The sequence below is a fragment of the Dasypus novemcinctus genome, chromosome 14, assembly GCF_030445035.2.
Source record: "Dasypus novemcinctus isolate mDasNov1 chromosome 14, mDasNov1.1.hap2, whole genome shotgun sequence".
NCBI classification, from domain to species: domain Eukaryota; kingdom Metazoa; phylum Chordata; class Mammalia; order Cingulata; family Dasypodidae; genus Dasypus; species Dasypus novemcinctus.
In genome coordinates, this window is record NC_080686.1 from 66,975,620 (window position 1) to 66,991,778 (window position 16,159).

Genomic DNA, 16,159 nt, shown 5'->3' on the forward strand with positions numbered 1-16,159 from the left:
AAATAATTTATTCTCAATCTTGCAAGAAAGGGCACACAACTAGAAAACATGGCTAGTGCGCCAAACAAAGGAAAATGACACAATTTATATCCCTAAGCTGAGCATGGAAGCCCTTCCTGTTTTTCCATAGATTGGATACTTCACAGGTTACAGCCTATCCAAGAGGTCTAACTTTCACACATAAGTCCCCCAGTTTTTGATTAACATTTTCTCTCATCACATTCCAACTGTTCTGGCTTTTACCTGCTCCTTTTGCAAAATAAGGAATGGAATTTAGTGCTGAATTGTTTTTTTTTTAAGGATTTATTTTTTAAATTTATTTCTCTCCCCTTCCCCCCGCCCCAGTTGTCTGCTCTGTGTGTCCATTTGCTGTGTGTTCTTCTGTGACCACTTCTATCCTTATCAGCAGCACTGTGAATCTGTGTTTCTTTTTGTTGCGTCATCTTGTTGTGTCAGCTCTCCGTGTGTGTGGTGCCATTCTTGGGCAGGCTGCACTTTCTTTTCGCACTGGGCGGCTCTCCTTACGGGGCACACTCCTTGTGCATGCGGCTCCCCTATGTAGGGGACACCCCTGCATGGCAGGGCACTCCTTGCACGCATCAGCACTGTGCATGGGCCAGCTCCACACAGGTCAAGGAGACCCAGGGTTTGAACTGTGGACTCCCATGTGGTAGGTGGATGCCATATCCATTGAGCCAAGTCTGCTTCCCTTGAATTGGTATTGACTTAGCTCTTTCTTGTGCATCCTTTTTACCAGCTATAGGACTGGCTTAAGCTGGTTTCCTTTGTTTCTTTGAGTGGGAGACTGAGGCAGTAGACTGCCAGGTTACATTAATTAATATTTTCTTCCTCCCTCTTTTATATTACCTTTATGTGAAAATTAAACTGATCCCTATCTCTTACAGTATTTATTAGCACCTTTAGTTAGATGCTAAATCATTTTACCCAAAACTATATCATGAACTCAAAAAACTCAACACAATAAATAATAATATAAAGATAAAAATAATTATAGATAATATTATTATCACCACCATCACTACTACCACCACCATTATCATCACTGCTCCCTTTTATTGAATATTTGGGACTGTGGTTGATGTAGTACCTACACTATTACACTGAATTCTTACAACAATTCTCTGAGATATGTAAATTTTTATTCACTTGTATTGCATTGCTCAGATTTGTATGAGCAGTGTAGAACTCTTTATATTACCACAGCTGTTAAAAAAGTGGTAGACTACAATTCCAAAGCTGTTCCTGAGGAGATGGGATCCTTTAACCTTTAACATTCTTCTATTAACTTTGAAGGGTAGCTTTCTGCAAGGCTCAGTCCTTACCCTTTGTTTTTGGATTCCTCAGTTAATTATTTTCTTCTTATGGCTATAATTGCCAGCGATGTAACTCCTAAATGTACATTCCCAAATGGATCTGTCTTTATCCCTTTATCCCTGGATATTCAAACTGTCTTGTTTCCACTTGAAGCTTAATCCAGAGAAAACTGAGTTTATCTCTTACTATCAAAGTATCATTCTTTCCACTAACTAAATACTGTAAAAGGTATTACAATTACTTCTGATCTCAAGGCTTACAGTTACCCTCATTCATTTTATACTATACTTTCTCTAAAAGTGCAGACAACTCTACCATTTAATTTCCAACACCATTCTATTCTCCAACATTTGGTTCCATCTGTGTATCCAATTACGTACTTTACACATCTCCATCAGATGTTTTAGAGGTGTCTCAGGGTGACTGTGTTCCAAATTAAGTTCTGTCCATTCCCCTAAATACAGGTGTCCTCTGTCCCAGTGAATGATGGCACTGTCCTGTCCAGAGAACAAAATGGACACAAGGGTTACTTTCTCTTTTTTTCCTGGTACAAGCTTTGAAATTTTAGTAGTCTCCCTCTTTATCTCTCATATATGATTAGCTTGAGTCCTGGTATTTAATTTGGGCTATCACCTGAGTTCTTTCTTCTCCTCCTATTTTTATTTACCATTATTATCTCTTTGAATTCCACCAGTTCTTGACTGTTGTAAATTTTTCTCCATTTCAGTCCACCCTTAGGTGGAAAAAGCATCCTTCTCAAATGCAAATTTTTTCCATAAGAGCTTAGTTAGTGACGAATGCACAGAATTCCAAGGTTCCTAAAAATGAGCACTTAATTTGCCAAGTATCCTATTAGTCCCTTGCCTATTAACTTTATAACTTGTCCCTTCCCTTTCATAGAAATAAATTTATAGATATAACTTCTGAGTACTGCATTTCTGCTTTTGTATATCTTTTGTCATGATCACTTGCTGGCTTTTTGTCAGTCTGATTCCTTATATTCTTCCATATATGGTTCAGAAAGCACTTTCTAGAAACATTTTATAATTTTGGACATTCTAATCTTTGTTTCCTTAACATTATAAAATTGTATATACTTTTAGATTGTCTTCAATCTGCTTTATTTATTTAGGTTGTGGCAATTCCTCCTTGTTTATATTTTTTAATTTTCCTAATAATTAATTTTAAGATATGGGAATAGTTCACATAACAGGCAAAGTAGCCAGCTTCTGAAATAGAGATCCATCATTACTATAATTGGCACAGAAAATGTTTTACCCTTGGTCTTAAGAATTTCCTTAAGCCACAATACTGCTTCAAAAATTTTCTAAGGATATTTGGAATATTGTGACTGGAAAGTGGCTTATATAATGACATTTTGTGGACATTACAAAAATTAAAAGTTATATGATTAAGATTACTAAATATAATGAAAAGCCATTGTTATTCTTTATGTATAATTATCATTTCAGGTTCTAGCTCATTTGAATCTCAAAAAATGGATCGTCCTTCTATTTCTGTTACTTCTCCCATGAGTCCTGGCATGTTGAGGGATGTTCCACAGTTCTTATCTGGACAACTTTCAGTATGTAATCAATAAATCTCTCCTTTTGTAATATTAAGTAGTCTTCAATATATGATGCTAGGTGTTTTGTTTTTTGTAAACCAAGATCTTCCTAGAGCATAATTCTGCTTTTAATGATCAACCTTCTCATTCTTAGCAATTTTAATTACTTGAAATTCAATTTTCATTATTCGGCATAGTACTTTCTTTATTATAGTTAAGTTTTTGGAATTTAATGAGAGATTTTGTGAGGATATCAAAACTTCTTTCTTACTATAGTAGCATGATTCCCAAATCCAATGTCATATTTTTGTTGTATAACTTAAATGAATATAAGTTGTCATAAGATTTTTAAGAGAAATAAAAATTCTGCCATATACAAAGATGGCATTTAACATGAAAAATGAATGTTTATATATTCTTCCCAGCTTGTTAACCTTAAAGAAATTCGGGGTGAATTTCGTAGTAATTATTTGGGTATAGTTATTGCTCTGAAATTTATTGATGCTTGAGATAATTGTGTCAACACAAAATAAAATAAATGGGGAAGTATTTAAGAGATAATTGAGTATACCAGCTGATGTCACATAACTTGATGCCTAATTTGAATATTTTAAAATAAAACTTAAAAATTCATTAATGCATTTTATGTCCAAATTAGAGGAGATGTGCAAACTTAAGCACTCACATTTTATTCATTTGTAATTGTCATCCCCTTATTAAATCATTTACAATACTAATATATTTAAATTTACTTAACTATATTTTAGAAACATACAGCTTAATATTGCCAGTAGAACTAATGAGTACTATACTTGAAATTTTAGTAATATTAAAGAACTATTTATATTTTAAAAATCAAGACACTAAATTTTGTATGAAAAATGTTATGGTTAAAAACAAAAACTATTCTTGGGCTGATATTTTAAGAACAATTGGAAAAACTTTCTTTTAAAGCAGCTATGAAATTTTTTCTTTTAGTTTTTTGATAGAAGAAGGAGATACTTGGTTTTTATTGAAGTAGTTTTGTTAAGATAAAAGAAACTTTAGAAAGTATGAGCAAAATTGAGGTATTAAAAATTATTGAAAAAGTCATTAGATGTCTGTTTAAAATGCTTTGCTCACAAAGGTTAATTAGCAATAATGTTATGCAAGAAAGATGAAATACTATTAGGAGATTGTAAATGTCTTGAGATAAATTTCTTTTTATTGTTTTCTTTTCCTTTCTCTGTCATAAACAGAGTGGATTTTTTCATTTACTGACAGTGGTATTTTTTGCATTCTCCATAATAAGTAACATTTTTCTACTTATTCTCTTATACATATTGACAGCACAGATATTTTTACATAAGGTTAAAAATGTAGTATTTATTTGTGTCTACCATCTTTGCAAAACTAGTAAATACTAGCTGTTACTTTTTGTTTGTGATCTCATTGAATAATCTATCTTTAAATAATGCTTTGGGTGACAAGATCATACTAGTACATAAATAAATACATTTGTATGTTTGTTCTTTTTATATGTATGATTTGACTGAATTGGTAGAGGAGGGAGGGGTAGTTAGGTTTTCATAATAAGTGCCATTTAAAATCTGAACACCCTATTAGAAATGGACTAGGAGCAGAGATTGAGGCAGATAGTTCAGAAATTGAGACAAATTTGAAATTCAGCTATTTTTTCCATATGGTTCAAAACTGATATTGTAGAAAGGTAAAACTGTTAAATATTTGGGGGAAATATAAATGTTTCACTTCTGGATATATATGTAATTGTATTATGTGAATTTTTACTTTTTAGATTTATAATTAACATTGGTTTAAAATCCATGTAATCAATCATAATTTAAAATAGGTATCATTTAATCATTTTCTTATGACTTGGGAGGTATATGATCCAGTATAATACTGGTAATAAAACTTTTAGCTGTATATGCTTCGAAATTTCAAAGCATACAGTATCAAATGTATATATTTATACATACGATAATGCTATTTTATGATTATAAATATAATATACATTTATTTTACGAAATTTGGAAAGTTTAGAAAAATAAATAAAAATAAAAATCACCTCTAATACTACCATTGAACTTCAAGCAAAATAGGAATAAATTTGTGCATAATACTTTTAATACTACTTTTTCACTTAGTAATATAATGTGGACTTTTTCCTGTCTATAGAAATTCCTCTTAAAATGACTTTAATAGCTATTTTAATACTCCATTTAAATTTTTTCAATGTTAGGGCTATCTTGTTTGTTCTAATTTTATATTTTTTATAAATAATGGTGTCATCAAAATCCTTGAATATAAATCTTGCATATTTTTGTTAGGACAAAATTGCCTTGTCAGGATAACTTTCCAGAAGTAAAATTACAATTTAAAGAGGCAGAAAAAATTTCAAGATTTTTGAAATCTTTTCCAAGATTTTTCTCCAAATATCACTCATTCAAGAAATATGTGTTAAATTCTTAAACCTCGGTCAGGCACAGTGTTAAGTCACTAGGAATTCAGCAATAAACAAGGTAGACAGGGTCTTTTACTTCATGAAGCTGATTAATTTATTCTCATCCTTTACATCCAGGAAAACATAAGCAAGATGACCACCTGGATATATTTCTTTTTTATAGTCAACGCTATCTCTGCAGGACTGGAGACAGTTTTGGTTTGCTATAGTGATGTAGAGGTTTGGAAAATGTGTCTACATATGCCCTAGAGAAGACCGATATACAGTCACAAGGCAGCATTATAATGCCTATTCCTTCTTTTTTCCTTTTGGTCATTTTTGCTTTTGGTGATATTTACTTGAACTAATACATCCCTCATAAAACCATGACATTTCTAATACCTGAAAATGAGGATAATTTTTATAGTATGTGAGCTGACCATCCTACTATATTTTTGTCAGTTCTTTGGTATTTTCTCAAATAGAAAATAAACATATAATATAAATTTGTTGTTTAAATTTCATGCTCAATACTGTTGATGATTTTTAAAAATATGCAAATTATTTCTTCTCCATGCTTTAATTGTGAGGCTGCTTGATTTTATTCTAGGGCATAACTACAAAAGTGTCATTAATGTATCTGGCTCAATTTGGGGCTGGTTCCCTGGGAGTGGAGGCCAGTGGGCCACCCTTGGTCACAGGGGCTCAGCCAGGATCAGGGTTAGGGACCCACCGCAGGGGAGGACCCAAGCACTAGAACCTCGCCACCAGCCATGGGGCCTGCGCCCTGACTCTCAGCAAGACTGCCAAGAGGGATCCTCCCCAGCCCTGCTTCCCTGCACAAGTACCCACTTTATGGGTGGGGTCCCAGGAGACCCACCAGCCTGGAACTTGAGTTCCTGTCCCTTCTGCTCTGCCTGGACCTTCCTCAGGAGGCAGTCATGCCCAAGTTGGGGTGGGGGGTCATCTCCAGCATTCTGGGCCTGCGGGCTCTTAGGTAACCCCCTAGCAGTTGACTAGACCAGCATAGGACTCCTCTGCTCCCCCATTGTCCTTCCACTTTTGGGGGTCATCAAAGGCCTCTGCCCCCACCTTGCCTGCCTGCTTGCCCCCCACCCCTGGTTTGGGGACCGTGGCATTCATGAGGTCTTGATGTGGGAGGCAGCATAACTGAACCTTAATAGAGAAAACCGTTAAAAAAAATGTATCTGGTGAGAAGGTCAGTGTGATTTCTTTTTTATGCCCCCTATGCTGTATTTAGACCTTCCATTGGCAGCACTCTTTTATTTTGATTTTGTAAAAACTTGTATTCTCCAATAATTTATCAGTTTCTTCCTTCAGAGGATTATTTTCATAATTCTCTCAATATCTAATTAACTCAGCCTTTGGTTAGTTTTTGATACGGTATTAAGATAAAATAAAGCCTTAAATTCCTTAAGAAGTGAGGAAAGACTCAAAACTCTTTCTGTAGGAATGCATTACACTATTTCTGATCAATAATCACATTTTATTTCACTTCAGTGTTTGTAGTTGATTTATGGTTGTAATATTTCCCATGTTACTTGGTTGCAACATTTTTATGATTCCATTTTTAGTGATTGAGTTTGTAAATATTGTAAAATCCGTTTTGTATGACCATTTAAAAGTAATAGTAACTGAAGAATAGGTGTCTCTACTTAATATATCCTTAGAAACTTTAAAACTTTAAGCTTTTGAAAATGAAAGTTTTTTCTTTGAGCTATTACCTTTTATACTTCATAATCACAACTTTGTTATTCCAGATGCATTGCCTGAAAAAACATGTCCTAAAGACAATAGTGCAGTAAATTGTAGGAAGTCATCTTAAAAATGCAGCCTAAATTGTGGTATACAATTCTTTAATTGTATGAACCCTGAATTTATTATAGAGATCACATCTTTCATGCTTAAAATAAGTGTTAAATTATATAATGTTAACTACACATTAGGAAGATACCCATAGTACTTCACCATTCCTAATGGTTTTCTTTGTTAAAACTACCAAAATAAAAGTGTTTGTAGCCACATTTAATATATAAACTCATGGATAAAGGTAAGATATAAATTGCCATAGATTTTAGAAGGTTGATTTCAGAAATTTTTAAATTTCTTGCTTAAGGCCATTTTAAAAGATGAAAACGTATTTGGCTTAAAGGATTAAATATTTTTAAATACTATTCCATTTAAAATAAATCTTTTATTTTACGACGTGATATTTACTTTAAAATTCTTACGTGGCCCTTGATATTTTTGGTCTAAAACAGGTAGAATAGGTGAGAGGGCTGGTAAAATAAAATCTATTTCAAAAATAGAGTGCTTAATCAGTTCCTTCCTTTGGCATGCCTAGTTATCTCTGATTTTCATATATCGTCTCCTCCATTTGCTAAAGAATTATCCACCTAGGCTTATGCAGACATCAAGAATAAATTCAACCTATGAACATTTTTCTCTTCATTTGGGAATGTCTCCACACAGAAAGGAATACAACTTAGATTTGTGAGTGCCTTGGTTTTTTGGAGCGAAAGTGAGAGAAGATGAGTGATCTTGTTTATTTCTTAAGATCTGTTTTCCTTTGGGTTTTATATTTGCACCTTTTTTCATATAATAAACTTTATTTTTAAGTAAGTTTTAGATTACAGAAAAGTTACACCAAAAGTATAAGGGATTCCCATATACCTCACTCCTTCCTTCCCCCGCCTCTTCCCCTATTAATAACATTTTACAATAGTGTGGTACATTTGGTACAATTGATGAATTAATATTGAAGCATTGCTACTAGCCAAGATCCATAGTTTACATTGTTGTTTACACTTAATTCCAATGCACTAAAAATACCCTATTTTCCACCTGTTATTGCCTCCTCCTCCGGTCATAATCTCTGGTAACCACTATCTTTATGTGAATGTTACATGTTCTTCCATTACTACAATATTTATAAGTTTACTTTAATCATGGTTGTATTCTCCCCTTATGTTTGTTCATTCCTCAACCTTGAGATTTTGGGATGGTGATGTCCACTCTACCTCAGATTGAGAGGGGCTTAGATTTTATGGGGCAGATGGAAGGAACTGTTGGTGGGCTTTACCTTGGAATATATGACAACTTCTTTCCCCATTGTAACACAGTTAGACTCATTTATAATTTCCCACACATGATTCTTCTACCTCTTTTATTTGTGCTTATATTTATGTCTTACACAGAGTCTGTCTGATGTTAATTGAATTGGGCAAAAGTCCACTTAGTATCCATTGTCTGATTTCATTAGTAGAAAAGTAAGAAGCTTTTACTAATGATTCTGAATTAGACAAGAGAAGCATCCATGAGAAGTGTGAGGGATGGGATGAATTATAGGTGAAGGAAGCAGAATTAAATGTCTTGACACCCATTCCCAAACTCAGAGATATGCATTTGATTTTGTTCATGATTTAACTATTGGCGTGCATGAATAAAGATACAATATATCCCAATTAGAGTGTTCTCTTTAGGAAACTGTTTCAAAATGAAAACAAACAGTAACAACAAAGTCAGAAGGTAAAATAAACTTGGTTTTATTCCGAGAAACAGAGTGATTCAGTCCCAAGTAGTTCTTTTTCCTGCCTTTATACTGTCTTGCTCTTTGTTTGAGTATGGGCGAATTATCTCTCCCTTTTATAAGTCTGTTTCTTCTTCTATAAATTGGGGATAATAGCAACTACCTTCAGGAGTTGTTGGGAATATCACAGGGCAATGAAATTGAAAGGCATGGAAAAACAACAACAACAAAAAACTATAAATAAAAAGAAGTGCGCTATTATCATTAATAGGTATGACTAGCAATGAACTGTGTTATCTCATGGTATATAATAAATGTATGAACATGGTGTCTAAATACTAGAACCTAGTATGGATTCATAATGTATTAATCAAGTAATTAATCTAGTACATTCCAATGAACTTTTATCTTACTGTGTTTATTCCTTTAAGAAATTTTAAAACCAACTTGACTAATATTTTTTGGACATTATTTTGGAGAAGTCACACGATTACTAGCACAGAAGGGGTTACAGATACTTCTATGATACATTTTTATCTAACTTCTTTGTGAACTATGGTTTTTTTTCCCATGTAGCATTTAAGGTTAAAACCCTGAATTTCTTGACCCTTGGGGGATGTTTACAATCATTCTTTCAGAAATTAAAGTCCTGAATATGTTATTTTAAATGCGGTCTTAACTTCTATTATATTGACTACATTTTAAAACTCTGATTAAGTGATTTCTAATATTTTATATAGTTTGCATATATTTTAGCATTTTGGCAAAATTAGTTTATTCATTACATTGAAGTACTTAATTTAGATTAATATTGTCAATGGAAAAAATGTATTTAAGGGATAGTTGTATGTGTTTGTTTTTACTTTTGGTCTTTTAGTTCCAGCGTGTTGTCCTTTTTGGTTTTGTTTTATTGCTTTTTTCTTTAATTTTGCTTACCAGAGCCAAAGCCTTAGTAGAAGAACAACGCCTTTTGTTCCTAGGGTTCAGGTAAAGGCCTTGTCTGCCTGATAGAAACTAAAGTTGTGCTTTAACCCTTATTTGTATGTTTTTGGAAAATGCTTAGTAGGAAAACATTTTTTGGTATGTTGCTCCAAACCATAGTATTGACTTTCAAATCATTTTCTGAGCCAGCTTGTAAAATTCTGCATGGGGATTAAAATACTGAATAAAAATTTAAAGAGACAAACTTTGTTAGTGATTTTATGTGATGAACCAAATACATAAACACAGTGGTTTCAGAGTGGCATTTAATGTAGATTTAATGTAGATTCCACTTGTACCTGTAATGTTTATGGTAATAGCTAATGCTATGTTATTGCTATTTTCCATTATTACACTATAGTTGCTGTCTCTTTAAATCATTCATTATATCACTTAACATCTACATTTTCTTGCATTTTCCAAGCAATAACTCCTTAGGAAACTGGCAAATACATTTGTACCTTATCTAAAATATTAATTTTATACATAGTAGATATAAGATTCAACTTTTGGAAAGTTTATTACTTCAATTTAAAAAAATCACAAATCCAAATAAAATGTGTTGGATTTATTTGATTCACATTTTTTTCATTGTAATTCCATTTAACTTAACTATAATACTTGGGTACAAGTTGTTTGCCTCTTTTCATTAGGAAATCCTTATATAATAAAGTAATGTGAATATAGTTTTCAAAAAAGTAGTATTATGCTTTCCTTGCTTTGCTGCATGTTCTTTTTAAATTTTATTTTGAAAAATACCAATTTTGTTTAATATTTAAATTTAAATTAAGCTTCTCTAGTTAATATTATATAGTGTAAAATATTTAGCTTTCCTGTTAGGAAAATTGAAATGGTTTCATGGTAAAGCCATAATGATAATTATATTAAAACAATTAAAATGGTACCAAGATTTTATTAAGAAAATTCAGGTAAATAAAAAAGTTGTCAGATCTGGAAATGTAAGGCTATATGTATTATATTTTGGAGGAATCAACAGATATGTTTTAAAAGCACAGATAAATTTAGAAACATGATGAAGTAAATTAACTAATAAAATAATTTTGTTTTGAAGTTGCAAAGTGGATAGCTATTAAAAACTTCAATGCAAAGCCTTTACCAGTACTATGAAATAGAATTAAAGCTGTTTATCAACTGCACAATTTTAAACAATTTTTTAAAAGTATAATTTTGATCACATAACCCATAAAATTAAAATGTACCTATTTCTTACCTAAATTATTTTACTTTTTGTAAAGTATAATTTAATAAATTGTCAAGTAAATTATGTAGGCTATATGCTTAATAGCTATTGGTTTGAGAGATAAATAATATTAATGTAATCTTTTTTGTATCCATGGTTTAAGAAAATCTGAAAAAAAATGCTCTTCATGTAATTATTGAAATGTATACTTCAAATGCTTAACTATAAAGATATAAAGAAAAAAATTTGCCTCCAGAGATTGCAACAAGTGCTCAGTCTTACCCCTCAAAAAATTCTTACAGAAATCAATAATTTGCTGCAATTATGAGTTTATTCTAATCATCATAAAAATTGTTTCAAAATACTTTTTTCTTTGAGGATCATGGTATGATCCTGAGAATCTGAGAAGGATTTTTAATATGGAAAAAATAAAGCCTATTCTTACAAAATGGAGAATGCCATAGCAATTATTACAGTTTCGGTTATACATTTTACAACCATGATGCTACCTGACATCTCTGTTTCACCTCATACGCAGTGAGACAGCCCTGCATTTCGTTCTTTGCTTCTCCCTCATGTCTTCTTTTTTTTTTTTTGCCAGAATAGTTTAGCATCTTTCTCCCCCTCTTATCCTTATCTATATCTATGTTCTAATATTGCTAGCAAGCAATTATTTGAGTTGTTTCCTTAAAAATGTTAGAAATTTTTCAGATTGTTTATCCCTTACTCTAAAGCAGTGATTTCCATACTTTAAATACATGAGAGTCACCTAGAGGACTTACCAAAATGAAAATTCCTGGGCCCTGTTCTGATTCAGTAGGTGAGAGGTGGGCCCCAGGAATGTGTACTTTTTAAATTAATAAGCCAAATAATGTTGATGTAGGGAGTTTGTAAACCATATTTTGAAAAAACTTTCCTAGGGTCTCTTTGCACCTGGTAGCTCTATAATAAAACCTTTTTTCAAGATAATACCTGCTTAAACAGACTTAAAACAGCATGGAGATTAGTAGGTAGGATTTTTAAGTTTTTGATATATTTTACTATTATTCCTATAAGAGGGCTAGTTACATTGGGCAAAAAAAAAATGAAATAGATGTAAATAAGTTTGTGTACTCTTCTGAGCCATCGGTTATCTTTTTCAAACTCAAAAGTCTTACTCCTCCCTTCATTTTCTAAGAGAGAATGTGAGGAATTCAACAGCCCTGTTGCAACTGGAACTGAGCTACTAGTGTTTTTTATAAAACCAGTATTGCTTTTTATTTATTAGTCTCAATTTATAAATTTCCAGTTCAATTTATGTTCCAGGATAGTGGTCAGAAATGGCTGAGTTCTGAACCAAGATGTGGGGCAGAACCATAGTCTCATAAATCCTGACATAGAAATCAGTTAGCTAGGTGTGGGGTGAGATATTTCTATGTAGGAGGTGATAATTGTTAAATGAAGTGGATTTAGCAACTGAATGTGAAGTTCTAATCCCTAACTGTGACATAGGGCAATTATTCAGATTCTCTCATCTCAAATTATAAAATGTCCCCTTATTACTCTAAGGATGTGATACATTTGCTTCACATAAGAAAAAAAGAGACTTTATGCCTGTGTAAGAAAAATTTACAGAAGATGAACTTACTATACAGACTCAAAATGTCTACTAATGCTGCTAGTATGCCCCTGGTTTATAATCATCAAGATGTCTTTTGCTATGGAATAAAATGAAACATTTGCTTTAAAATATCCCCTATGAATGCCATGCAAACAAGTTACTATCTACTGAATTCTTTTTTTTTTTTAAATGAGTTACTGGGTATTGGACCTGGGACTTTGTACATGGGAGGCAGGCACTAAACCACTGAGCTACATCTGCTCCCCTCTATTCTATTCATTGTAAGCACTTATTCTGAACTTTGTATTATAGGGGAACCAAAGTGAACAACATTGATTCTTGCATAAAGAATGATAGAGAGCAATCGTTGAGTACATAAAGTCCTTAGTTACTGTGTGTATGATAATTAGAAAATTAGGATAACACACAAAAATCCCATGTTTCCATAATCAAACTGAAATAGTAAATTGATTCCTCCGTTCATTGAAGTTATTATAGCATATCCTTTTAGTTTAATTAACAACTGTTTACTAAATGAAATATATATTCTGTGCTAATATTAGTATAAAGGATTAGGGTGGAGATTAGGAATATGAACATTATGCTATGGTGGTAAATATTTGAGCTGATAATGTATATTCTTGCTTTTTCAGATAAAGCTATGGTTTGACAAGGTTGGCCACCAATTAATAGTTACAATTTTGGGCGCGAAAGATCTCCCTTCCAGGGAAGATGGGAGGCCAAGGAATCCTTATGTTAAAATTTACTTTCTTCCAGACAGAAGGTAGGGATATGAAACAAGATTAAATGCTCTTGAAAATGAGTGGAAAATGTTAATAGCAATGATTATTATTTCAGTTCTTTATCATTTATTTTTCTATGTCATACCAGTCAGGTATTTGTGAAGTTTAGCATAAATAGTGATTTTTAAGAATCAAAATAGTATGTATTAGTAAATACTTTAATCAGATTGTTTAAAAACTGGTATCAAATATTTTTCTATTATAGTTTTGTTGACCCTTTATTTTAGACATGTATGGATTGTTTATTAAATAATGTATGTTTTCTTTTATCAAAATCATAAAAAATTATTCCCCTTTAAATCAAATACAATTTTAACACAAACTATATAGGCAAAAAAAAAAAAAAAAAGACTGGAAATGGAATTAAAAGGACTCATCACTTTCTTCTACAATTTCTACCTCCCATTACCAAGTTATTACTTTTCTATATTCTATAAAATTACCTAGTGTGCTTTCTGTTTCATTGCTCCATATTGTCAAGGAAACTTTTCTCACTGGGCTCAGAATCAACTTCTGTAAGCAACATTTGCGTTTGTCTGTTCTAATTGGCATGAATGATATTATTCCCCCTAATTTAAATACATTAATTAAGATTGAAGACATGGCTTATCAAAAATTCTCAAATACCTCTTAATCTCAGTAACATAAAAACTAAGAGTCTATTTAATAGGCTTCATGGAAAAAGTAGAAAGTAATGGCACTAGTTACCTTTTCCCCAGCTATTCTCCATCCTTACAGTCCAGGGCAGTGCTCTGAAGTCTCTAGGTCTGGCCATTTTTTCTCAGGGTAGGAGTGACTGGCCACAGATGTACTCTTAAATCATATTTAGACTACATTTACACCCTCATTTTCAGTTACTTAGTTCAAATAGAGAGTCACAAGGGTTAAGTTGATGCCTAGTATCATCTGAACAACAATCTCAGCAAAGAAAAGGATAAAATAAAGGAAATGGGCAGTTAATAAAGGCTTTACATTTTATTTGTACATATTTTGAAGTGAAAAGTTGTAAAATACATCCCTCAATATGTCTAGGTGATATGACATCTAAAGTCATTAGAAACTGTTTGCTATAAAATGTTATCTTATAAGCTTCGCTTGAAGAAAGTTGTTCAACAATTTGGGTTGTATTTTGGAGAGGGATATACTTCGAACTGTAGGGGAAGAAAAGGCATTGATAACTAGAACTGTTAAATCTAGCCTAAACTTCAGTTGGATGGCATATACCACAGCCAGATTACTCCATCATCACAGTAGCCAAGTCACTGAACTTCTTAGAGCACACCTGCTTTACTAAGCTTCCTGAGAATGCCAGTGTAAAAACTGCAGAAAATCCTCATTTCCAACTATGCCTCTATACACACATTTAACTTGAGTTTATACTCACTCCAACCTTTGAAGAGAAATATTTATTTTTTAAGGATGTAAACAGTTTTCCAAATTGCTGAATTTCTTTCTTGATTATTTTTCTTTAGTTTTATTTTATTTTGCATAATCTCCCTCCCTACTTTCTGAATAGGTTGCATAGACCTAAAATGGAAGGGAAGTTCCTCTTATATTACAGATATAGTGTTTTGTTTTGTTTTTTCCCAAGACTAAAGAAGGTGAGGAACATATGCATATTTTTTTCTCAAATTATCTCTCAACTGAGCTTTCTTGGTCATTATCAGGAGTTTGCAGAATAGTTACATTTTGCAGCTTATTTTGTTGACTGGATTGTGTCAGGGTTTTATCTTTAATCAAGAAAAGGATTGTCTTGTTACTTCAGAAACAGTAATACTATCATATGAAACTTTTTTACATGAATAAAAAACTATTTGGTATGAATTATTTCTTTTTTCTTGATAATTTTTCTTGTAGAAAAACTGCTTCAATAGGTGTACCTAAGAAAACCATTGATACCTTTTTATTGATAAGAATTCCTGGAGGGGCAAGTGAGGCTGTATCAAGAGGTTTAGTTTAGAATGTCAGTTAACCAATTCGAAAAATTATTTTCTAAATAATGTACTATATACTCTAAAAGATAACTGGGCATACTATATACTGCTTTATACATTCTGAAGTAAACTTGTTTTATTTTGAGTTAACATACTATCTTTGCATGTTGTTACTAAATAGAATTAAATGAAGACCTAGATTTTGCTTCATCAGAACAAAAGTATGGGTAATGTATACAAATAAATAGAAAAGTTTTGGGTTAGATTTTATAAAAAATGTAACTACATTCCCAGGAATTTAATTATGCTTTTAGAGATCAATTGCATATTTTATTATCACTAGGCTGCTGTTTGAGAAATATTTCTACAGCATGCTTATTGATATTTAGTTTTTAAATAATTTAACCCCTTTTCAGTGTTTGACTTATACAGCACGATTTAATTCTGATGGCTTTAGTTATATTTCAGGAAAAATAAAACTCATATACTTTTATTTAATTTGCTGTAGATAAGATTTTTATCATAGTTCTTTATGGGTTGGAACTTTGGTAAATACTAAATTGCACTCATATATGTTAGGTTTCAAGGAACTTAAGTGATTTTATGGCCCCTCTCCTACCTACCGAAGCATAGAAATCTCTTCTAAAATAGTCATAGTCTGAGAACTTATTTTCACCCCTTAAAAGGAAGTTCGTGCTTATTCTTTTTTTTTTAAAGATTTATTTACTTCTCTCCCCTCCCCCCC

At 32.1% G+C, this 16,159-nt stretch overlaps 1 protein-coding gene across 50 annotated transcripts in view; it reads left to right on the top strand.

The window, feature by feature from the left end:
• RIMS2 (regulating synaptic membrane exocytosis 2) overlaps positions 1–16,159 on the top strand; it is a 734,990-nt gene that overhangs the window by 392,867 nt on the left and 325,964 nt on the right. For 25 of the 50 annotated variants that reach the window (XM_058275873.1, XM_058275894.2, XM_058275868.2 and 22 more), the window contains 3 exons: positions 2,808–2,920; positions 9,835–9,882; positions 13,331–13,461. In XM_058275873.1, the coding sequence (XP_058131856.1) occupies positions 2,808–2,920; positions 9,835–9,882; positions 13,331–13,461 (292 nt within the window). The remainder of the gene's footprint in view (positions 1–2,807; positions 2,921–9,834; positions 9,883–13,330; positions 13,462–16,159) is intronic. The other 25 variants (XM_058275863.2, XM_058275872.2, XM_058275865.2 and 22 more) reach the window with 1 other exon arrangement.